The following is a 23,035-nucleotide window of genomic DNA, read 5'->3' as shown; positions in this document are numbered from 1 at the left end:
AACGGAGGCTCTCTAGGCGAGCGAGCCAGCGACTCGATAGTCGGAAGTCATCCGAGCTGAAGCTGAAGCCGTAACCGCCGTGTTAGACATCTGTTCTTTCCAGTTAGCATCGACTATGGCAGAGCGTGCGGCTCTGGAGGAGCTAGTGCGACTTCAGGGAGAGCGTGTACGGGGACTGAAACAGCAAAAGGCCAGCGCCGAGCAGGTGCGACTCAGGCGGTAGGGGAGGGGCCAAAGCAAGGCCTGGGAGGACGTAGACTGGGATGGTCTGCATAAAGGACAAGGATGTGAGTGAGAAGGGATCCAGCTGGTAGGGAGGAGGACAAGCTAGGTGGTGAGGTAGCCGAGGTAGGACCCGAAAGAAGCAAAGGTAGGCCTGGGCAGAGAGATCTGTTGAAGATCCTGATGAAGGGATACTGAATGAATGGCGGAGGGGAGAAGGGAGCAGCCGATGGTGATAGCACAGCGCCTACTTTTTCTCTACAGATCGAGGAGGAGGTGGCAAAACTACTGAAACTGAAGGCACAGCTGGGCCCTGATGAAGGGAAACAGAAGTTTGTGCTCAAAACCCCCAAGGTAACTATCATCCCTTTAGGGAGCCTCTGAGAGGTTCCATCATTTCCCTCACAAGGACGCATATGCCCGCTTTCCTGAACCAGGTCAGTGAGGATTATCTGAAATACTGCAAAGGAAGCAGCAGTTGCTGTAAGTGCCAGGCTGGATTGGACCCCACCTGAGTCATTCTGGGATGGCAAAGTGATGGCAGAAACTAAGCCAGCTGGGTGTTTAGGGGAGTCTGCCTGCTACTGCCATTTCTTTCATTTAGTAAATACTTATTGAGTGTTTGCTATGTGCCTAGCACTGTGCAAACCAATGAGTATAACATGATGAACAATATAGCCTGCCCTCATGGAGCTTACATTCTCCTGAAGGAAACAGAGACAATACAAACAACCCCATACATGGGTGTGTGATTACAAATAAAGAAATAATGATGCTCCAAGAAAAGCAAGGGAGAACTGGGGAGTCTGAGAAAGCCTCACTGAAGTGATAAACTAACAGACGAATGGGAGATATCTAGGAGAGGAGTATGAGGAAGATAGGTCCAGGTAGAGAATGGAAACCCTGAAGCAGGAAAGAACCAGGAAAAGACCTGTATGTCTAGAAGCAAATAGGGGAGAGTAGAATAGGGCTGGAGATTCCTAGCTCAGCCTCCAGGATTTCAGTTCAAATGCTACTTTCTGTAACTTCTATAAACAGAACTATTTATCCCTTCGTATGGGTTCCCTTACACGTTACATATATCTCTACTGCAGTTATTACTGACTTTGAGTTATTCACATGGTTTATTTATGATGAAAGGCTGAGACCAGTGCCCTGGAACTAAATAGGTATTTAATGAATGTATGTGCAATTGAAATCCAAAGAAGAGATGATCTGTCTTCCTTATGTTGAGTTTTCCCCTTTTAAGGTTAATTCTTTGGGCTCCTCAATTCATAGAGCTATTCCTCATTTCAGAAGTTAAAGGGACAGTGTTAAATCCCAAAGCAGTAATCATCAATAGTTATTCAAACTATTAGGGGAAAAGATAAATGGGGAATTTATGATAGATCAAACTGGCCTCACCTAAACCCAATGATTAATCTTAATGTGACTGAAAGTAGGACAACTAGACATCCTCCTTATGTGATGCAATAAGAAGCACACAGCACCACCTAGGAAGTATTCTTGCCAAAAAAAATTGAACTGGAATCTAATTATGTCTTCATACCTAACTACCATTTTATCCAAAATATGGGAGATGGACGAACCTATTAAATGTCACATTGAGTATACTGTTAACCAAACCTAGAATATAAACAATCCTTAGGAGTAAAAGAACTCAATTTCCCCAACAAATAAATATTTTTTAAAAAGGAAAGGAAACTTTTTTTTTTTTGTATTTTTCTGAAGTTGGAAACGGGGAGGCAGTCAGACAGACTCCCTCATGTGCCCGACCGGGATCCACCCGGCATGCCCACCAGGGGGCGATGCTCTGCCCATCTGGGGTGTTGCTCTGTTGCAACCAGAGCCATTCTAGCACCTGAGGCAGAGGCCACAGAGCCATCCTCAGCGCCCGGGCCAACTTTGCTCCAGTGGAGCTTTGGTTGTGGGAGGGGAAGAGAGAGACAGAGAGGAAGGAAAAGGGGAGGGGTGGAGAAGCAGATGGGTGCTTCTCCTGTGTGCCCTGGCCGGAAATTGAACCTGGGACTCCTGCAAGCCAGGCTGACGCTCTACTGCTGAGCCAACCGGCCAGGGCCAGGAAAGGAAACTTTTGTAGATTAAATAGACATGAGTCATATCAACTAAATAACATACATGGACTTCATTTAGAATCTGATTCAAACAAGCCAACCATAAAAAGTTATTGAAACGGCCCTGGCCAGTTGGCTCAGCAGTAGAGCATCAGCCTGGCCTATGGAAGTCTCCAGTTTGATTCCAAGTCAGGGCACACAGGAGAAGCAACCATCTCTACCTCTCCCCCTCCCCCCTTCTCTCTCTCTTTTTTTCTCTCTTTCCCTCCTGCAACCATAGTTCAATTGGTTCCAGTGCATAGGCCCCAGGCGATGAGAATGGCTCCAGTGGAGCCCCCACCTCAGGCGCTAAAAATAGCTAGGTTGGAAGCGTGGCCCCAAATGGGCAGAGCGTTGACCCCAGTCGGGGCACATGTGGGAGTCTATATATCTCCCCTCTTCTCACTTGGAAAAGAAGGAAAAAAATTAATTTTATTGATTCTCAACTCTTGAGTACACACTTTTTTAATACTCTATTTAATATTCTGTATGATGAAATGGGAAGTCCACATAAAGCACTTTCACTGCATTCTAAAACAGGAAAAACATGTCATTATGTAAGTTTTAAAGTGAGCACTGTGAAATGTGTTCCTCGAAGTGACAAGGCTCACTTTGTTCATTACTGTGAAAGTGTCTGCCAAATCTTTAAATGTCCCACAGTCCTTTATATTTGTGTTTATTTTATTGATTTTAGAGAGGGAAGGAGGAAGTGGGAGAGAGGGAGAGAGAGACAGGAACATCGATTTGTTCCTGTATGTGCCCTGACTGGGGATGGAACCAGAACATCGATTTGTTCCTGTATGTGCCCTGACTGGGGATGGAACCAGCAACCTCTGCGCTTCGGAATGACACTAACCACCCGAGCTATCCAGCCAGGGCTGCAGTTTTAACTTCTAATACAATATATATTGATAGCTATAATCCACTTTGGAGTCCTTAAATGGTAAGAGTGTAAAGAGGTCCTGAGACCAATAATTTAGGAGTAAAATCTCACACAAAAAAAATACTATCTGGAAGAACAAAGTTCTAGTACTGACTACCATGAATCTACTGAGTGGCCTTAAGTAATAATTTAATTTCCCACTATCCTCTGATTCCTCAATATCCTCTGTAAAATGTATCTGCTCAGCCCATGTCATAGGACTACTAGAAACAAATGAGAGAACAAATAGTATTCATTAGGATTTTTTTTTAAGTGATGTTGGGAGAGATGTCACCTGTAAAATTTGGAGTTCAACTTGTTAATCCAGGTTGACTTGGCTGTGTGCGTAGGTGTTTCCTGTTAGGCCAGGAAATGTTGTTACCCCCGAAAAAGTTTTTAGGAAAACTTTTCAGAGAATAGAATTCTAAGAATTCTAGAAAATAGAACCAGCCTTAAAAGGGAATGGAACTAGACAGGTGATAGTAAATGGGTGTGCTGATTAATAGGGAATTGTACTTGTTTTACAACATGGTAACCTGTAGGAAAATCAAAGTTTGGAGCAAGATTTGCATTCATCATTGCTGAGGTCATGCTTTTATATTTATAGACCTTATTGTTCTTTGTTTTTAAATCCCATCCCTGGTTCTTTGGCTGATTTTGACTCCAAGGGCACAAGAGACTACAGTCCCCGGCAGATGGCAGTTCGGGAGAAGGTGTTTGATGTAATCATCAGCTGCTTCAAGCGCCATGGTGCAGAAGTAATCGATACACCTGTGTTTGAACTAAAGGTAAGGGTCGGGTAAGAAATTGCATGGTGGGAGAGTGGGTTTGTGAACAACAAGAAGATGGCAAAGGTCTCTCTTGTTGTAAACAAAGACCAGTATTTTCTCCAGTAAGAAAGGGGATGGGCCTGACCCGGTGGTGGTGCAGTGGATAGAGTGTCGGACTGGGACGCGGAAGACCCAGGTTCGAGACCCCAAGATCGCCAGCTTGAGCACAGGCTCATCTGGTTTAAGCAAGGCTCACCAGCTTGAGCCCAAGGTCACTGGCTTGAGCAAGGGGTCACTCAGTCTTCTGGAGCCCCCCTATCAAGGCACATATGAGAAAGCAATCAATGAACAGGTAAGGTGCCGCAACGAAGAATTGATGCTTCTCATCTCCCTTCCTGTCTGTCCCTATCTGTCCCTCTCTCTGTCTCTGTCACAAAAAAAAAAAAAAAAGAAAGAAAGGAAGGAAGGAAAGGAAGAAAGAAAAGAAAGGAGGGAGAGAGGGAGATAGGGAAATGGGATGGGATGGGACTGGCTTAGAGGGAGAGGTCCTGTTTTTTATTTAATTTGGTTTTGGCCAGCAGCTTTCTTTTTTTTTTTTTTTGTATTTTTTTGAAGTTGGAAACTGGGAGGCAGTCAGACAGACTCCCGCATGTGCCTGACCAGGATCCACCCGGCATGCCCACCAGGGGGCGATGCTCTGCCCATCTGGGGTGTTGCTCTGTAGAAACCAGGGCCATTCTAGCGCCTGAGGCAGAGGCCACAGAGCCATCTTCAGCACCCGGCCAACTTTGCTCCAATGGAAGAGAGAGACAGAGAGGAAGGAGAGGGGCCGGGGTGTAGAAGCAGATGGGCGCCTCTCCTGTATGCCCTGGCCAGGAATCAAACCCGGGACTCCACGCCAGGCCGACGCTCTACCACTGAGCCAACCGGCCAGGGTGGCCAGCAGGTTTCTTAAGAGTAGAAGTTTTGCCCTGGCCGGTTGGCTCAGCGGTAGAGCGTCGGCCTAGCGTGCGGAGGACCCGGGTTCGATTCCCGGCCAGGGCACACAGGAGAAGCGCCCATTTGCTTCTCCACCCCTCCGCCGCGCTTTCCTCTCTGTCTCTCTCTTCCCCTCCCGCAGCCAAGGCTCCATTGGAGCAAAGATGGCCCGGGCGCTGGGCATGGCTCTGTGGCCTCTGCCTCAGGCGCTAGAGTGGCTCTGGTCGCAACATGGCGACGCCCAGGATGGGCAGAGCATCGCCCCCTGGTGGGCAGAGCGTCGCCCCTGGTGGGCGTGCCGGGTGGATCCCGGTCGGGCGCATGCGGGAGTCTGTCTGACTGTCTCTCCCTGTTTCCAGCTTCAGAAAAATGAAAATTAAAAAAAAAAAAAAAAAGAGTAGAAGTTTTTTCAGCTTCCATCTATATTGAATTCCATGGCACCTATATTAAGATGCTTTCTAGACACATGCAAACAATACATGTGAAGTATAAATATGCAACCAGTTTCCTATTGATTGTTTCCAGTTCTTTAATAAAAAACCAGATTGCATCACTTCTTGTCTAAACCCCAGTGATTCCCATTGCATTTATAGTAAAATTCTAACTCTTCACCTGGGCTTACAAGCCCTACATGATCTGGCTACCTCATCTCATGCTGTCTTTCCCCTTGCCCACTATGTTCCTCTGGTCTTCTTTCTATTCCTGGAACATACTAAATGTGTTTCTATCTCAGGTTCTTGGTTCTTACTCTCTCCTTTTTTACATGAACTCCCTTTTCCCCTAACTCTTTGCATGATTTTAATTTCAGGTTAGAGATTGCAGGATTTTAGCTTCAGATTGCAGCTAAAATGCTATATTCCTCAGATAATTCTAACTACCCTGTTTACATAGCCCTTATCTATCACATCCTTTTCCTTTAGAGAAGCTATCACTATCTGAAATCAACTGTTAATGTTTCCTTGCATCAGTGAGTTGCCTGTCTCTTCTCAATAGTACAGAAGATCTATGAGGACATGGACTACCTTCGTCTTATTTACTGACGTACATTCAGTGCTTGGAATATACATCAGTGGTGGGCGTTTATCTGCAGGCTAAATTCATAGATATAGAACTGGAATCGCTGGGTCAAAAGGTTGTACACATTATATTTTTACCAATTGTATTAGTTTTCTAGCATTACCATAAAAAAGTACCGTGGACTGAGTGGCCTGAAAAAAACAGAAATGTATTGTCTGGAGGCTAGAAGTATGAGATAAGGTGTTAGCGGTGTTGGTTCCGAGGGAAGGATCTTTTCCAGGGCTCCTATGGCTTGTAGATGGTGTGTCTTTTCTCTGTGTCTTCACATTATCTTCCCTCCATCTGTGTTTACATTTGCTGTTTTTATAAGGACACCAGTTATATTGCATCAGGGCTCACCATAATTACTTCATTTTAGCTTAATTACCACTTTAAAAATCCTATCTCCATATTCTGAGGTTACTAGGGGGTAGGGCTTGAAGTATGAATTTTGTGGAGGACACAATTCAGTCCAAACCCCAACCAATGCATGAGTGTTTCTGCTTCTAAACACTGAGGCATTTCAGCTTTTTAAACACTGCCAGCGAGCCCCTGGCTGGGTAGCTAGGTTGGTTAGACCGTTGCCCCAACTTGCCTAGCAGGGTTGCAGGTTTGATCTCTGACCAGGGCACATACAAAAATCAACCAATGCATAGATAAATAAGTGGAACAAGAAGTTGATCTCCCTCTCTCTCTCTTTCTCTTCCTCTAAGATCAATAAATAAAAATTTTTAAAATAAGTAAACTTTGCTAACTAGTAGGTGTATTAAGTTATCACCTTATTGAACACATCACGGGGTAAGGACTGCTTTTGACACAGTTCAAATATTAGGTATCATAAAAACATGTTTGTTGGTCTAATAATCCACTCCTAGGAGTTTGCCCTCAGAAAAAATATTGAAAAGAAAAATATACACACCCAAATACAGTACATTTATTAAAATATTATAGAACATATTAAAATTGAAATAACTGCCCTGGCCAGTTGGGTCAGTGGATAGAGCTTCGGCCCAATATGAGGACATCCTGGGTTCAATCCCCGGTCAGGACACGTTTGCTTCTCTCTTCCTTCTTGCAGCCAGTGGCTTAGTTGGTTTGAGCGTCTGCCCCTCAGCTCCAGGTGCTGAGGATAGTTTGGTTGGTCCAAGCATCGGCCTCAGGCACTAAGAACAGCTCAGCTTATTCAAGCATCAGCCCCAGATGGGGGTTGCCAGGTAGATCCCAGTCAGGGCATGTGGACTTAGTCTGTATCTCCCCTCCTCTCACTTAAAAGAAATAAATTGGAATAACCTAAACATCTAACAGTGTAACCCTACAAAGGAAAGAAATAACAGCTGCTTCTTACTGGAATATTATGCAGCTTTAAAAAAATAATACTTCAGCTCCGTCACAAAATGGAAATAGAGATAAGCAGAAAACTAAATTACTGTTTCCTTTGGATTATAACTAAACTAAATACATAAACATTGGGATAGAAAGAAGTGGAAATATAGGCAAGTTAAAGTCAGTTATATCAGGGTAGTGGTTTTTGTTTTAAAAACTTCCTTTAAAATTGTTGGATTTAGCCTGACCAGGCGGTGGCGCAGTGGATAGAGCGTCGGACTGGGATGCCAAGGACACAGGTTCGAGACCCCGAGGTCACCAGCTTGAGTGCAGGCTCACCTGGTTTGAGCAAAGCTCACCATCTTGGACCCAAGGTCGCTGGCTCAAGCAAGGGGTTACTCGATCTGCTGAAGGCCTGTGGTCAAGGCACATATGAGAAAGCAATCAATGAACAACTAAGGTGTTGCAACGAAAAGCTGATGATTGATGCTTCTCATCTCTCTCTGTTCCTGTCTCTGTCCCTATCTATCCCTCTCTCTTTGTAAAATAAATAAATAAATAAATTGTTGGATTTATCACTGTGATCACATTGCCTTTTTTTTTTTTTTTTTAGGAAACCCTGACTGGGAAGTATGGAGAAGACTCTAAGCTCATCTATGACCTCAAGGACCAAGGTGGGGAGCTGCTGTCCCTTCGCTATGACCTCACTGTATCTTTCTAAACCTAGTCTCTTGACACTTTGGATGGATTGGCCCTCACTGGGCTGGAGCCATTTCCAGCTCAGGTTCTGGGACAACCAGACATAAGTGGGATCAAATATGATGTCATTGGCAATCAGGGGAATTATTTCTCTAACCTAGAAGCGGGAGTTTGGCTAAACAGAGCATTGCCTTAGAAGTTTTCTGAAATCTGAGGGAGACTTCAGCTTTATGCCACCAGTCCCCAGATTCCACAATATCTCCTTCCCAGTCCATGGACAAAACTCTCCACAGATCAACAGCACATTTCCTTTATCTCCAAGCTATGCCAGGAAATCATCTGCTCTGAGATCCGACATGGGCCCTTTTTTTGCTCCCTGGCCGATGTTTCTAGCCATGTGCTGTGCCCAGGGTAACCCAGGGTAGAAACACTACCAAAGTGAAAGGAGCTTTAATCTTTTTTCTTTTTCTTTTTTCTTTAAGTGAGAGGAGGGTAGATAGAGAGACTGACTCCTGCATGTGCCTCAACTGAGATCCACCTGGCATCACCCATCTGGGGCAGATGCTCTAATCACCAAGCTATTCTCAGCACCCGGGGCCAACGCTTGAACCACTCAAGCCACTGGCTGCGAGAGGGGAAGAGAGAGAGAAGTAGGAGAAAGAGGGGAAGAGAAGCAGATGGTTGCTTCTCATGTGGCCTCTGACCAGGGATTGACCCCAGGACTTCCGCTTGCAGAGCCAAAGCTCTATCCACAGAGCCAACTGGCCAGGGTAGCTTTAATATTTTTTGAGACTTCAGCTGTCCCTTGTGTTAACAAAGTTAATTTTTTTTCTGATGTTCTGAAATACTGTTAATCTTATGGGTGGTGGTTTTACCCATACAGGGAGGGGCTAGACCTCAGTGTCTGCTGGTGGTGATAATCAACTACCAGACTGTGATAGAAGGGGCTTTCTCCTTAACACTTTGTCGTCAGGTTCCTTTTGCTCGATATTTGGCAATGAATAAACTCAGCAACATTAAACGCTACCACATAGCAAAAGTATATCGACGGGATAATCCAGCCATGACCCGCGGCCGGTATCGAGAGTTCTACCAGTGTGTGAGTATATGGGGGACCTAGCTCTCCCTCAAGCCAGTAGAATCTATTGAGCGCTCATGGTGTGCTAAGCAAAACTGGTTGGCCCAGATAATGCTAACTCTTAGATTTCTTTGGTATTTTCATATAGATTTCACAAAGGCCCTGTGGGGTGGGGAGGGGAGAACAAGGATTCTTCTCCCTATTTGATATATGAGAAAACTTGAGACTCAGCAGGATGAAGAGCTCATAGGCATAAGAAAGGCAAAGTCAGCAGTAGAACTTTTGGTCCAGTGCTCTTATTAAACCACAGTGATAAGAACCAAAGTGTGATATCAAAACCAAGTGTGAGGAAATTGGATTTGAGGTATCAAATCATCCAGACTGGTGGGCAGAGCTTCTGAATAAAGAAAGAAAATGACTATGGACTGTATAGTTGCCCCCACAGTGGTGGGAGGAAGTAAGGAGAAATAGATGAGTGAGATGATGAAGGAATAGCCCACTAGATGGAAAAGAAGCCAGGATTAGTAAGAGACAAGAATGCTGGGGTTTTCCTCTGAGCTGATGAGCAGAGAATGAAAAAGAAGGTTTATGCATGAGTGCACACTGGCCTTCAGAGAGGCAGAGAGCTTGTGAGCAGAGCTCCCAGGGATCTCCTCTTAAGAAAGGTTAATCCTCGAGAACCTCTATCTCTCTCCCTGCAGGATTTTGACATTGCTGGGCAGTTTGACCCCATGATCCCTGATGCAGAGTGCCTGAAGATCATGTGTGAGATCCTGAATTCACTTCAGATAGGTGACTTCCTGGTCAAGGTCAGAGCTGAAGGAGGCTAGGAGGGCGGACTTGGGCCTGGCCTCTCACAGGAGACAGTCTTTGTGCAGAGGGACCAGTAGCCTAAGTGAGCAAGGTTATTGAAGGTCATGTAAAGAGATTCTCTCCTCACTATGGCTTGGGTCCCCGCAGATGAACGATCGGCGCGTCCTAGACGGGATGTTTGCGATCTGTGGGGTTCCTGATAGCAAGTTCCGCACCATATGCTCATCAGTGGACAAACTGGACAAGGTAATGACCCAAACACCTGACTCTTATTCTCAGATCCCAGCCTGCCTTGAGAAGTGGAAAACAAGATTAGGAGAGAGGAGGGCCTGCCTCTATGCCCACCAAGGGAAAATTAGTCTAAGATGTAGTGTGGGCCTGACCTGTGGTGGCGCAGTGGATAAAGCGTCGACCTGGAAATGCTGAGGTTGCTGGTTCGAAACCCTGGGCTTGCTTGGTCAAGGCACATATGGGAGTTGATGCTTCCAGCTCCTCCCCCCCTTCTCTCTCTCTGTCTCTCCCTTTCCTTTCTAAAATGAATAAATAAAATAAAAAAATTAAAAAAAAAAAAAGATGTAGTGTGAAAGGTAGCTTCTGCTCCAAGACTGCCCCCCACCCCGAGGAGGGCCCCTACTTGTTCTTTGGTGAGGAAGGTGCCCAAGGGTCCCTGACTGGTATCTGTCTGCTCAGGTGTCCTGGGAGGAAGTAAAGAATGAGATGGTGGGAGAGAAGGGCCTCGCACCCGAAGTGGCTGACCGCATTGGGGACTACGTCCGGCAGCATGGTGAGGAACGAGACCTGCCTCCCTATCAGCCATCCCACCCCCTAAAGCTTAAAGCTCCAACTCTTCTCTCCATGTGTATATGTGTGTAGGATTGAGGGGTGGAGGAAGAGGCTGAGAAGGGGGAGGGGAGGAGCAAGCACACATACATGTGCAGTCCAGGCAAAACAGTAGCCCCTATCTTTTTCTTCTGGTCACTCTGGCTCATAAATCTGTCTGCCCAGGTGCGGTATCCCTGGTAGAACAGCTGCTCCAGGATCCTAAATTGTCCCAAAACAAGCAGGCCTTAGAGGGCCTGGGAGACCTGAAGCTGCTGTTTGAGTACTTGACCCTGTTCGGCATTGCTGACAAGGTGAGCCAGGTTGGACATGGGAGCCCTAGCTGAGCTCTGGGGCTTCGGGTCCTTGATCCCCATCTGGTACTGACCATGTTCTTGTCCCCACAGATCTCCTTCGACCTGAGCCTTGCTCGAGGGCTGGACTACTATACTGGGGTGATCTATGAAGCAGTGCTGCTACAGACCCCAGCCCAGGCAGGGGAAGAGCCCCTGGGAGTGGGCAGTGTGGCCGCGGGAGGGCGTTACGATGGACTGGTGGGCATGTTCGACCCCAAAGGGCGCAAGGTGCCCTGTGTGGGGCTCAGCATTGGAGTGGAACGGATATTCTCCATCGTAGAGCAAAGGCTGGAGGTGAGTAGAAGACAGTCTGGGCAGGGGTGGCACCTTTGATCCCCAAGGGGGCAAGTGGGGCCGCTTTGGGCAAGGAGCATCTCTGCAGAGAAGTGGAGAATAGATGGGCACTGCTTCTTAGACTCCCATCCACTGTAAGCCAGCTTTATGGCTCTTTGAACATTCTTTTCTCACAGAATACCTTGCTCTGGGTCCCTGCTTCCCTCAGAGCTATCAGGAATCTAGGCTGGTATATCCAATAACCCAGCTCTTCCTCACAATATAGAATATTTAATATTTTACTACTCTGTGCCAAGCACTGTGCTTAATGCTTTTCATGTATTATCGAATAAAATTCTTACAATGGCCCTCTGAAAATAGCTACTTTTTATTCTTTATATTTTTCAGACAGGGGAACTGAAGGTTAGAGATTAAATACTTTACCCATAGTCATGAATCTTTTAAGTTGACAGAGTCGGAATTTGAATCCAGACCGTCTTAACTCCAAAGTCTTGCTCCTGACCATGCTGTGATAGTCTCTGAGGGGAAGCATGTATCTGAGGCCCCGAGATCCCTCAGCTGGCTATCCTGGCGCTTGCGCCTAGTGGAAGACCAGGAAAGCCCCTCATGGCCTCACGTGCTCCTTTGCTGCTGTTGGCGCTTAACTGGCTGCTTGCATGTCATCCCCTGGAGAATGCTTTGGGAAAAACCTTCCACTGCTCCATCCTTTTCTCTAGAGTGGAAACCACCCATGTTTCCCAGTTGACATCAGTGTTCCAGTAGGCATCTTATGTTGTAAGAACTATTAAATTAGTTTTCTAGAAAAACGGCAGGGGGCGGCAGCAGCATCCTCCCTTCCCCCCATCCACACACATCCTGGGTTGCACCCTATGGGCTGTTCCCTCTTGATTGGGCAAAGAGTAAGTGGGAACTAGAACTGTCAGAAGTGACTGGATTGCCTGGTAGGCTCACGGTGGGCTCTATTCTAATAGGCTGTTTAGGTAGATAGAGCTAAGCTAGAAGTCATTATTAATAAGCTGTCTTTGCCCTTGTCATAGGTAATTTATTCTGGCAAGTCATGTGTACAAGCCAGTCCATTTATTTCTCATACCATCTAACAGCTACCTCACGCCCAGTTGCTCGATGAGAAGACTGGGCGGGCGCCTGCCCCGATGGAGCTGGCTGAGTTAGGCTTGGTCTCAGAGCCCTGGCAAGGGCCTGCTCTCTTTGCTCCTTTGAGGTGTTATAAAGGGTAGTCCAGCTTGCTGACTGTTATTGCACCTTCCCCAGGCTTTAGAGGAGAAAGTACGGACCACAGAGACACAGGTGCTTGTGGCATCTGCACAGAAGAAGCTGCTGGAGGAGAGACTGAAGCTCATCTCAGAGCTATGGGATGCCGGGATCAAGGTACAGGAGGCAAGCCCCAGGGTGGCAGCAAACAGGAGTGCGGGCACAGACTAAGTAAAAACTCACTCATAGTTACCCTGCTATTCTTTGATTTCTTGGGGTAGAACTAAGAGCAAGGTGACAGCTTGGGCCCCAGGTTGTCCCTGAGGACAGCAGAAGTCAGCCTTCATCTTTTTACCATGTCCCCTACAGGCTGAGCTGCTTTACAAGAAAAACCCAAAGTTACTGAACCAGCTGCAGTACTGTGAGGACGCAGGCATCCCACTGGTGGCCATCATTGGTGAGCAGGAGCTCAAAGACGGGGTCATCAAGCTCCGTTCAGTGGCCAGCAGAGAAGAGGTAAGTAGATGCCATTCCAGCAAGCAGGTCACTGTGCACTCAAGACCCAAACAAAAACCTGGCATTCTTGTTAGGCCCACTTGTAAAGAACTTGAGGGCTTTTAACCTGCTACTAGAGTCATGGTAGGGTAACACCTCCATTCCTATAAAAACCCTGTGTCTCTGGCTCCCCTAATAAGCACTGTCCACCATGAATGTTCAGTTGGGTTCCTGCTTCCATCTGAGCCAAGCCTGATGACTAGAGGAAGGAGTGGGCACTTGGGGAGCAGTGAAGTGGAAGATGCTCATATCATTTTCTTACCTCATCCTGGCCAGGTGGATGTCCGAAGAGAAGACCTGGTGAAGGAAATCAAAAGGAGAACAAGCCAGCCCCTTTGCATCTGCTGAATTGAGCCAACTAGGAAAGTGGGACGAGCGCTATTTAAGGCTAAGACAAAATTCGGCATATGTACTTCAACAACTTTGCACACTTCTGTTCCACCAGGAAAACCTGAACAGAGACTTTTTATTTTTATTATGTTTTATTGATAATCATAGGCAAAAATGGCCAGGTACTGTGCCATTTTCCATAAGAGGCCCTGGGGGCTCAGTCCAGTCTAGCTCCTGGGCTACAGGGACCCTGCTGAGATGGCCTCTGCAGGGCCTCCACAACCAGTCGCCAAAGGTGCAATAAAATATCTCAACCACTGGAGCCTACCTGTGTTGCGATTGCCTAACCCTGCTTTCCCTGTCAGAGCCTGACCGCTTTAGCGGCGAAAACGGGGAGAAAGACTTAGAGTAGGCTCCTGCCCTGGGTGAAGGGTGTCCTCCGCGTTCTTCTTGCCTTCAGCGTCCCTCCTTGCAGGTTTTACCAGACATTTCTTAGGCGCTGGGGCTGCCTGCAAACTCAACCGCTGCAGTTTCTGGCTTTCACCCGAGGCTCGCGGCGCACGTGCGGCGTATGCCCCCACCCTCCCTTGAGAGGCGGGGTCGTGCTCAGAGCCAATGAGAGCTTGGGGGGTTGGAGGGGTAGGGAAGCTTCCAGAGGCAAATAGGAAGGAGGTTATAAAAGGGAGCACCGACGTATCAACCCGGGAGCCATGCAGTCCAAGCGGGAATGTGAGGTAAGTCAGGCAACTAAGCGTGGACGAGCCCGACCTGAGCAGCGAGTAGGAGCCCCTGGGGTCCCAGCACACCAAGCGAGGTGAGAGCGGGCGGGGTCCCGATCCGCCATTCCAACCTGCCCTTTCCTCTTCAGCTGTGGTGTGAGAGCGTGAATCCAGAGAACAAGGCGGCGCTGGAGGCGTGGGTCAGGGAGACGGGCATCCGCCTGGTGCAAGTGAACGGGCAGAGGAAGTATGGCGGGCCACCCCCAGGTAGAGGAAGTATGGCGGGCCACCCCCAGGTACACTAGTCCCAGCCCTTCGCCTGCTGGACTGTGCCAGCCTCGACGGCCCCGACCAGCCCCTTTAGGGGAGGCGCCTACTCTGAGTCTCCACAATCAGAAACCCCTAACTACGCCTTATCCCCTCCTCCAGCAAACGTGGAAGGGTGTTGTCTATGGCTTTCCACCCACCGCCCCCTCGAGGGGAGCCAGTTTTAAGGTTTTCCTACTCTGTCAAACCTGTTTTAGCTCAGTTATGCCAACGACCCGGGGTACGGGGGCTGTACCCATTTTATAGACGTCTGCTCACACGGCCGGGTCCGTGGACCCCAAACCCAGAACATCCCGGTGGATGACGGTGCCTCCCTACCCGCTTTCCCTAGGCTGGGTGGGCAGCCCGCCGCCGCCCGGGTCGGAGGTGTTTATCGGTAGGCTGCCCCAGGATGTGTACGAGCACCAGCTGATCCCACTGTTCCAGCGCGTGGGCCGTCTCTACGAGTTCCGCCTGATGATGACTTTCAGCGGCCTGAACCGCGGGTTCGCCTACGCCCGCTACAGCTCGCGGCGTGGGGCCCAGGCCGCCATCGCCACGCTGCACAACCACCCGCTGCGGCCCTCCTGCCCGCTGCTCGTGTGCCTTAGTACCGAGAAGTGCGAGCTGAGTGTGGACGGGCTGCCACTGGCTGTGACCCGCCGCGCGCTCCTACTCGCGCTGCAGCCGCTGGGTCCAGGCCTTCAGGAGGCACTGCTGCTGCCCAGCCCCGGGACGGCGCTCGCGCAAATCGCGCTGCTCAAGTTCAGCTCGCACCGTGCCGCGGCCATGGCCAAAAAGGCCCTGATGGAAGGTAGGGGTGGAGGCTGCTGGGGGCCGCTGGTTGGGGCAAGTGGAAAGATCTTAAGAGTAAATAATGCCCGAATTTGCGCCCTTATTCTATTTGAACTCAGATTTTTAAATGTCCAATAATACAAGCACTTAACCTAAACTTAACACTTCCCCGTATTATCTCCTGACTTAATCCTCAGCTTTCCAATGGGAAACACACACACACACACACACCTCCCTCCATCCCTCCATCCCTCCCTCTTGAGATTGTTTTAAGACTAGGGGATTTGCCCAAGGCAGTCCTACTGAGACTTGTCTGTTGTGAGAATTAAGCAGGTACTTAGCACATTCCTTGACCCATGACAAGTATTCACAGTAAAGGTTAGCTATTTTATGGTTATGTGGTAGACAAAGCCAGTATCAACCAGTACTCCAAGAAAACTTAGAAGGTAGCAGTTATTACACCCCCCTGGCAAACACAATGAAGCCTTAAGTTACTTAATTTGCCAGAGGTCACACCACCTGGAAGTGGGGAAGCTAGAAATTAAAACAGGCTATGTGACACCTAAGGACTCACAAGGGCTGGGACTTGGGCCCAGGGCTAAGACCTGTCCTAGCCTCTGCCTTTTTCCTGCAGGGCAGTCGCGCCTCTGTGGAGAGCAGGTGGCTGTGGAGTGGCTCAAGCCAGACCTGAAGCAGCGACTCCGCCAGCATCTTGCGGGCCCCTCACAGAGGTGCCTCCAGCCAGAGGGCAGCCGATTGGCCCTGGCTAGGGACAAACTACAGTCCCAAGGGGCTAGAGCTGCCCTGCAGCTTCTGTGCCAACGGATGAAGCTGGGTAGCCCAGTGTTCCTCACCAAGTGCCTGGGCACAGGCCCTGCTGGCTGGTACCACTTCTGGTACCAGGTGGTGATCCCTGGGCATCCAGCGCCCTTCAGTGGCCTCATCTGGGTTGTGCTGACCTTGGATGGGCAGAATGGGCATGAGGTGGCCAAGGATGCTGTGTCTGCACGGCTGCTGGAGACACTGAGTGAGTCTGAGGCCAGCCTCCTGTGGCCTGCTGGGGCACTGAGTGAGGCTGGGGCCAGTCTTCTATGGTCTGCTGGAGTTGAGGCAGGTACCTTGGTTAAGTAGTAACCCCACCTTCTCCACAGGCAGCCTAAACAAGTAGGCAGAGCCTGTGGGAAGTCCCCAACCCAGCAGGCCTGGGCAGCCACAATCTGATCCCAGAAAGGGGAGGAGCACGGGCCCTGCCCTAGGCTTGGCACAGCCCCAAAGCACCTGGGGGCAGCTCAGATTCTGTTATGTTGTGGGGAGAGACCTTGCCCTCCACTCCCAGCCCAGGGTGTTCCTCGGCCTTTCTCTGACATACACACACATACACACACGCGCGCGCACTGTCTCCTACCACAGCTTAGCATGAATCTTCACTTATTTTCTTTCATTTTCTTTGTTGGTTTTTATTTGGGAATGGCTGAGCCAAAGCATCAGAAATCTGCTTTTTGTCCCCACCACTTGACATTTTGGTGTATGTGTATTGTTGGCTTGTTTTTCTATGCTGGGTGTGTATTTATATTAAACCCCTGGTTGGTGTATACCTGTGTCCGTTCTGTCTTACCCCAGCCATGGGCTTTTCTTACACTGGTGAGGTGAGCAGCTCTACTTCTCCACAGCCCTGAACCTCTGTCAGCCCCTCTCCTTATGCCGCACAAGAGGTATGATCAATTGATAGTCTCTGGGGACCCAGCCCAGGAAGCAAGGCTCTTGCCTAGCAAGGACCTGTCTTGAGATTCAGCTCATCCTCTCAGTCACTGTTGTCCTCACTCTCCTCTTCCTCCTTCTCTTCCTCTTCCTTCAGTCCTGCAAAGAAGTCATCAGTGCTCCAGGCCTTGCTGCTCAGCGCCCGAAGTGGCCCTCCCTTTTTTTTGCGCCGACGGTAGTCATCCACCACTAAAGCCCGCAGCTGGGCCATGTCCCAAAACTTGATGCACTGGTCATGGCCGCTGCTGGCCAGGAAGCAGCCACAGTGGGAGAGGGCCAGCTCCTCCACAGGTTCACGAGCATGCTGGCCCACACTGCCCACCACTCGGTTCGGCAGGATGTTCACAGCCCTAGGCAGAGAGAAAACAGTGTTGGGTATTGGCTGGTTAGGCCTACCCCTCCTGTGACCAGAGGACCCAGCTTCTCTCACCTGATGACTCCATCAGTGGACCCAGTACACAGCAGACTGTCAGTGACTGGAACCATGCAGTCAATAGACTCAGCTCTCAGGGCAAAGCGGTCACTTGTGGCCCCAAAGCCATTCCAGTTGAAGAGGTAGATGGTACCCTCACTCGAGCCACAGGCCACCTTCCTCCCACACTACAGGGAAGTAGGACAAACCATGTTATGGAGCCATGTCAGAACACATCCCTAACATACCCCCAGCCCACTATACCCAACTTACTTTCATTATAGTGACAGAGGTCAGGTCTCCAGACTGAGATTCTGAAAGCAGCTCAAACCGGCGTCGCTTAATATTGAAGACACCAAGGCAGCCATCCCCACTATAGAGAAAGCAGAGCAACAGACTTTTCCAGAGCTCACAATGAGGGAGACAAATTTAACAGAGGGAAGGGGGAGGCGGCAGCTGTGAGGCTGTACCTGGCTGTCAGCAGCAGCTTCTTGTCTGGGTCCAGAGCCATGTCAGCAATGTACTCTTCATGCTGCCGCATATCCACTAAGGGGCCCTCTTTCCGCTGGTCCCAGAGCCGGATACCACCTGTGTCATCCCCAGTGGCCAGAACATTCTTATCCACTAGTAGCAAACTGTTGATAGGGGCCCTACAGACACAGATGCAGAAGTTCTTGGAGCAACTTTGTCCTACTAGGGAGCTACAAGTCTTTACCCCTCACCTCAACACACAGTTGGCTTCCCTTACCCATGAGCTTTGGAAATGCGTCTTTCCAGTCGACCCTGCTCCACATCTAGAACATGGATGGCTTTGTCCTTAGAGACAGTAACAAGTTCTGGGGGGAAAGGTGCCCAGGTCATGGTCCTGCTTCCTGCTCCCTTCCCTCCACCATACTGCTGGCTGCCATCCCTAATACTCACTCTGCCCATCTTCAGAGAAGGCCACATCACGGCAGGACTTGAGGTGGTGACCTGAGGACCAGAGCTCCTTGGTTTCTCCCTCTTGGCAGGAGTAGGAAAAACTTGAGAGGTGAAGGAGAGTGAATGACCCCAGACCTTGCCTGGGATGCATGGAGTGTTGAGACCAACTGGCCAACCTACCATCTACCTAGGAGTTCCTGCTAGTATACTGCTAAGCCCAAGGAGCTTACCACATTTTTCCATTTTCAATGAGCTTCAAATGCTTTTTTCTCCCACTTGATATACGTTAATTCAAAATACATTTGCTTAGAACTTCATGTCATCCCACCCCTCTTCATCATCCTTGGAAGCCTCAGCCTGGGGAAAGACTAGATCTAGACCACTATTAAGGCCCAGAAACATTTAAATTAATAGCAGAAGGACAGCCCCAGAAGTTGGAAACATTAAGATTAGTAAGAAGAACAGCCCCAGAAGTTCGGAAACATAAAGATGAGTAAGACAGAGCTCTTGCACTGCAGGGCTGCAGGAGCCGGAGAAAACCACACTTCATTATGGCATATTGTGATCATTTACTGAAAAGTAGCCAGGATCAGTGGAGGTGGAAGAGAAACCAGCCTCTAAACTTAGAAAGTGAAGCACCTGTCCAGAGAGTATTTCCAGTGCCTGCCTCAGAGCACATCCTCAAAAGACCCTAATGAAGAAGTTCTTAATTGCCATTAATTCCAGGTGGGCAGAACTGGGTCTGCTTATTGCTTGCTCTATCCCTGTGCCTAGCATGAAAAAGCGGCTTAGTAAACATTCCCACCTTTTAGTGGATGAGACAAGCCTTCAAATACACAAACTGAGGGATGATTACAAACCATTGTATTTATGACAGAAAGATAGCACCTAAGAGGTAATCTACTCTGGGGCATGCTGGAAGAATGAAGAGATGCTAGGAGGTACAAGTGAGGGAAAAGGAGTTTTCCAGGCAAAAAAAGTAACGTGCAAAGGAACTGAGGCTCCAAGGTACATTACAAAGGTAAGAATGAATAAGCACAGAAAGAAAGCAAAGGGGGAAAGAGAGCAAGGGCCAGAGGGTCAAGGCCCTGAAAGCCAAATTAAGGAGTTTAGACTTAATCTTAAAAGTAAAGGTAAACTAAGGGTTTTCATCAAGGAAGTGAGGTGGTTGAGTCATGTTTTTGAAAAATCAAAGAAAGAAGCAAAAGCAGGGGGGCCCTGTTGAGCTTGTTTCGGGCTCAGTATAACAATCCGGTGGGAAATTGTGCCCTGAAAGCCGCCTAGTTCTGCTCTTTACTGCCCTTGGGCTCCGTCATGACATTACAGCCACTTTGCCTTCTTTTAAGTTCTTTCAAGAGGTTTGTGTAGTAACTTGTTTAAAGCTAATGTTAATCTGACCAGATGAATCTTGTGCGAAACGTGTCTCCTTGCACTCTTCTCTCTCCTCCCAGCTCCATCCCTGGAAAGCTTCCAGAACGGGCAGCCCCCGAAACCACCTCGCTCGCCGTCCCCAGCACTTACACAAACACGTCCCCGTCCACGTCCCCCGCCGCCAGGAGGTCGCGGGCCGGGTGGAACGCCAGTCCACTGGCCGGTGCTTCCAAAACGATGTCTTCAGGGGTTTCCCGGATCCGGGCAGGTACTTCCGTGGAATTGGAGTCTTCCTCGTCACTCTTATCCTCCGCGGACCTCTCCTCACACGTGTGATCCATGCATCGGAGGGTCCAGAACCGCACAGCAGTCGAACAATGAACCCAAGAAACAGTCACCCACCAGGAGTCAGCAGTTCTGTGCACCGCTTCCGCTCTGAGGGGTAGGGGGCGGGGGCGGGGCAGGAAGTGGCACCGAGGCTTTCTCGTAACCAGGAAAAGGCGGGCCCACTTGTGCTTCTGTGGGTGGGGCGAACTCTGGTGACCAGGCCCCCATGGTCCCTTACTTTCCTGTGTTGACACCGCCAATACCTAGGTCAGCTAGATGGCACGAACGTCAATCCCCTCCTTAGTCCCGTTTGTCCTTTCCCCTCATCCTGACTGATGTTAACAGTTCGGTACAACTCTCTGTCAATCTAAGAAACATCCGAAATTGTAGAGAATTATTGTTTGAGCCAAACTGAAAACATACATGGTAGAGCAAGATCTCAAATGCTCTGCAGAATAAGTTTCACGGCTTTTATGCATTTTAATTTAAGGAGGAAAGGTAAGGAATGTTATATGAAGGTGGAAGAGAGAAAGCTGGAGACTGGATTATAGGATAGTTAAGATTATATGCTCTCGAGGGTGGTTATTTAAAGGTGTGTTATACCTTTGATGCACAGAAGCAATGAACAGAGCTTCTGTAAGGCAAAGATAAACCTTTTACTAAAATTATATGCCTGGGTGTGACTACCCATCATGACCTGCCCGTCTAGGAATATATGATCAGATGACCCTGTGAGTTTACTTTCAATAGAACCCCATTTTTTGGTCCACAATCCGCAAGCAGTAAGGAGGACTTAAATGCTCTCGGAATTGGAGAGAGACGCAATCACTCATGGCTTGGTGGAATCCAAAATCATGACACGTCAGCCAGGTTGGTCAGAAAGCAGCTAAAGCCCATGCCACAATAGTTTCAGTGTGTTGAGGAGGACAGGCAGTCAGCACATGCACATGTTTAAGTTGCTGCCGTCAAAGCAAATCTTCATGGTGGAAGAAACAGCATCCTGCCCATTCCTAGTTAGGCTGCAGAGCCTCAGCGGCCAGGTCAGCAATGCTTGGAGCTGGTGAGGAGTTGCTGTAGAGGGGAATGGGCACAGTAGTTCTTCTGGTTATTCCAGTTAACAAAGGTTCTGCGAATAGGAGCACCCTGCATGGTGGGGCAGACGAGGAGCAGGAGCTCCTGTGGTTTAAAAGAACCTTCTCACAGCCTGACCTGCGGTGGCACAGTGGATCAAGTATCAACCTGGAACCTAAGCTCACTGGTTCTAAACCCTAGGTTGCCTGGTCAAAGCACATGACAGTTGATGCTTCCTACTCCTTCCCCTTCTCTAAAAATGAGTATGATCTTTAAAAAAGAGAGAACCTTCTCACATCACTGTGCTTTTAGGCTATTAAGTCTTCTAAGACATCTTATAGGCTGGTTCCCAACTCTCTTAACAAGGAGTAAAAGAAGTGAGTTTAGGGACCTCAGAAGTTATTTGCCCTGTTACTGGAAACATTGCTGTTAGGAGTCCTTGTCACTACATTATCAACCAGAAGGTCTTAGTCACTTCCAAAAGGATTGGTGATACTTGCAGAAACTGATTTTAAACTGGCCGCCCTGGCCGGTTCACTCAGCGGTAGAGCGTCGGCCTAGCATGCGGAGGACCCGGGTTCGATTCCCGGCCAGGGCACACAGGAGAAGCGCTCATTTGCTTCTCCACCCCTCTGCCGCGCCTTCCTCTCTGTCTCTCTCTTCCCCTCCCGCAGCCAAGGCTCCACTGAAGCAAAGATGGCCCAGGCGCTGGGGATGGCTCTATGGCCTCTGCCTCAGGCGCTAGAGTGGCTCTGGTCGCAACATGGCGACGCCCAGGATGGGCAGAGCATCGCCCCATGGTGGGCGTTCCGGGTGGATCCCGGTCCGGCGAATGCGGGAGTCTGTCTGACTGTCTCTCTCTGTTTCCAGCTTCAGAAAAATGCAAAAAAAAAAACAAAAAAAAACTGGCAGTCAACCCCCAGGTGTTAATCTTAGTGACCCTCTAGGTATCTTCATTTGAGCCAGGTCTCTGTGACTTTTTTTTTTTTTTAAAGATTTTATTTATTCATTATAGAGAGGGAAGAGAGAGAGAAAGAGAGAGAGAGAGAGAGAGAGAGAGAGAAGGGGGGAGGAGCAGGAAGTATCAACTCCCATATGTTCCTTGACCAGGCAAGCCCAGGGTTTTGAACCAGCAACCTCAGTGTTTCCAGGTTGATGCTTTATCCACTGCACTACCACAGGTCAGGCATCTCTGTGACCTTTTTCTTAATTGGGACTGCTGTCTACAACACTGAAAACTACATGTCATTTACTGTCTGCAATTAGCCATTCTAGGAGTTACTAAAGACAAAGCTCAATTTCAGCCTCCTGTGTCCTTGCCCTATCAAAATTAAGTGACCAAAGGCAATGGCTAAGGTGGCCCTCTAGCTTTCTTTAGATCTGGTGAGCCCACGGGTTTTAGGCTTAGAACAGGCAGTGGCAGCTAGGGATCCAGTCAGAAAGTGGTGACCTTTATTTACGAGTACCAGACAGAAGTGCTGGCAATGAGTAGAGAGGAGGAAAAAGGTGGGGATGGAATGATTTGGAGGCCAGGGAGGCTACCATTGCCTTAGTAAACTTTTCAGGGTGTTAGAGGGCACACAAAAATCTTTGGTCCTAGCACAGGGATTTCCCAGAGTTATCCCTTCAGCCAGGGAAGCGGTGATGTGTGCTTGGAATCCCTGAAGCTCCCAGGAGGGCATACATTCATAAAAGGTTTTTATTCCCATTAGTGACCCTCCTCAGATGCCTTCACCTAGCACCCAGCTGTGCACAAATTTGAGGTCAGACTGGCAGCCCACTGGGAATCTCTGCCCTAAAAGCAGGCCCCTAAATGGGCC

At 48.8% G+C, this 23,035-nt stretch overlaps 3 protein-coding genes across 3 annotated transcripts; 2 read left to right on the top strand and 1 right to left on the bottom strand.

Annotated features, from left to right (window-relative positions):
- The first annotated feature begins 26 nt into the window (after positions 1 to 26).
- HARS1 (histidyl-tRNA synthetase 1) lies at positions 27 to 13,857 on the top strand. The gene is made up of 13 exons (XM_066388307.1): positions 27 to 205; positions 487 to 576; positions 3,924 to 4,043; positions 7,996 to 8,091; positions 9,055 to 9,180; positions 9,861 to 9,968; positions 10,120 to 10,218; positions 10,663 to 10,756; positions 10,978 to 11,105; positions 11,199 to 11,441; positions 12,711 to 12,827; positions 13,020 to 13,166; positions 13,482 to 13,857. Exons 1-13 carry the CDS (start codon positions 116 to 118, stop codon positions 13,551 to 13,553), a joined length of 1,530 nt encoding a protein of 509 aa, XP_066244404.1. The 5' UTR covers positions 27 to 115; the 3' UTR covers positions 13,554 to 13,857.
- Positions 13,710 to 16,740, top strand: DND1 (DND microRNA-mediated repression inhibitor 1). Its single transcript, XM_066343699.1, has 4 exons — positions 13,710 to 13,717; positions 14,337 to 14,521; positions 14,913 to 15,374; positions 15,990 to 16,740. Exons 1-4 carry the CDS (start codon positions 13,710 to 13,712, stop codon positions 16,484 to 16,486), a joined length of 1,152 nt encoding a protein of 383 aa, XP_066199796.1. The 3' UTR covers positions 16,487 to 16,740.
- A 43-nt stretch (positions 16,741 to 16,783) lies between these two features.
- Positions 16,784 to 20,262, bottom strand: WDR55 (WD repeat domain 55). Its single transcript, XM_066388308.1, has 7 exons — positions 19,968 to 20,262; positions 18,447 to 18,547; positions 18,274 to 18,361; positions 17,996 to 18,175; positions 17,799 to 17,898; positions 17,544 to 17,713; positions 16,784 to 17,463 (listed from the first exon to the last, which is right to left on the bottom strand). Exons 1-7 carry the CDS (start codon positions 20,156 to 20,158, stop codon positions 17,157 to 17,159), a joined length of 1,137 nt encoding a protein of 378 aa, XP_066244405.1. The 5' UTR covers positions 20,159 to 20,262; the 3' UTR covers positions 16,784 to 17,156.
- Positions 20,263 to 23,035: the final 2,773 nt, after the last annotated feature.

Source organism: Saccopteryx leptura, chromosome 6, assembly GCF_036850995.1.
Source record: "Saccopteryx leptura isolate mSacLep1 chromosome 6, mSacLep1_pri_phased_curated, whole genome shotgun sequence".
Taxonomy (NCBI): Eukaryota; Metazoa; Chordata; class Mammalia; order Chiroptera; family Emballonuridae; genus Saccopteryx; species Saccopteryx leptura.
This window is presented reverse-complemented; position numbering and strand designations above follow the sequence as displayed.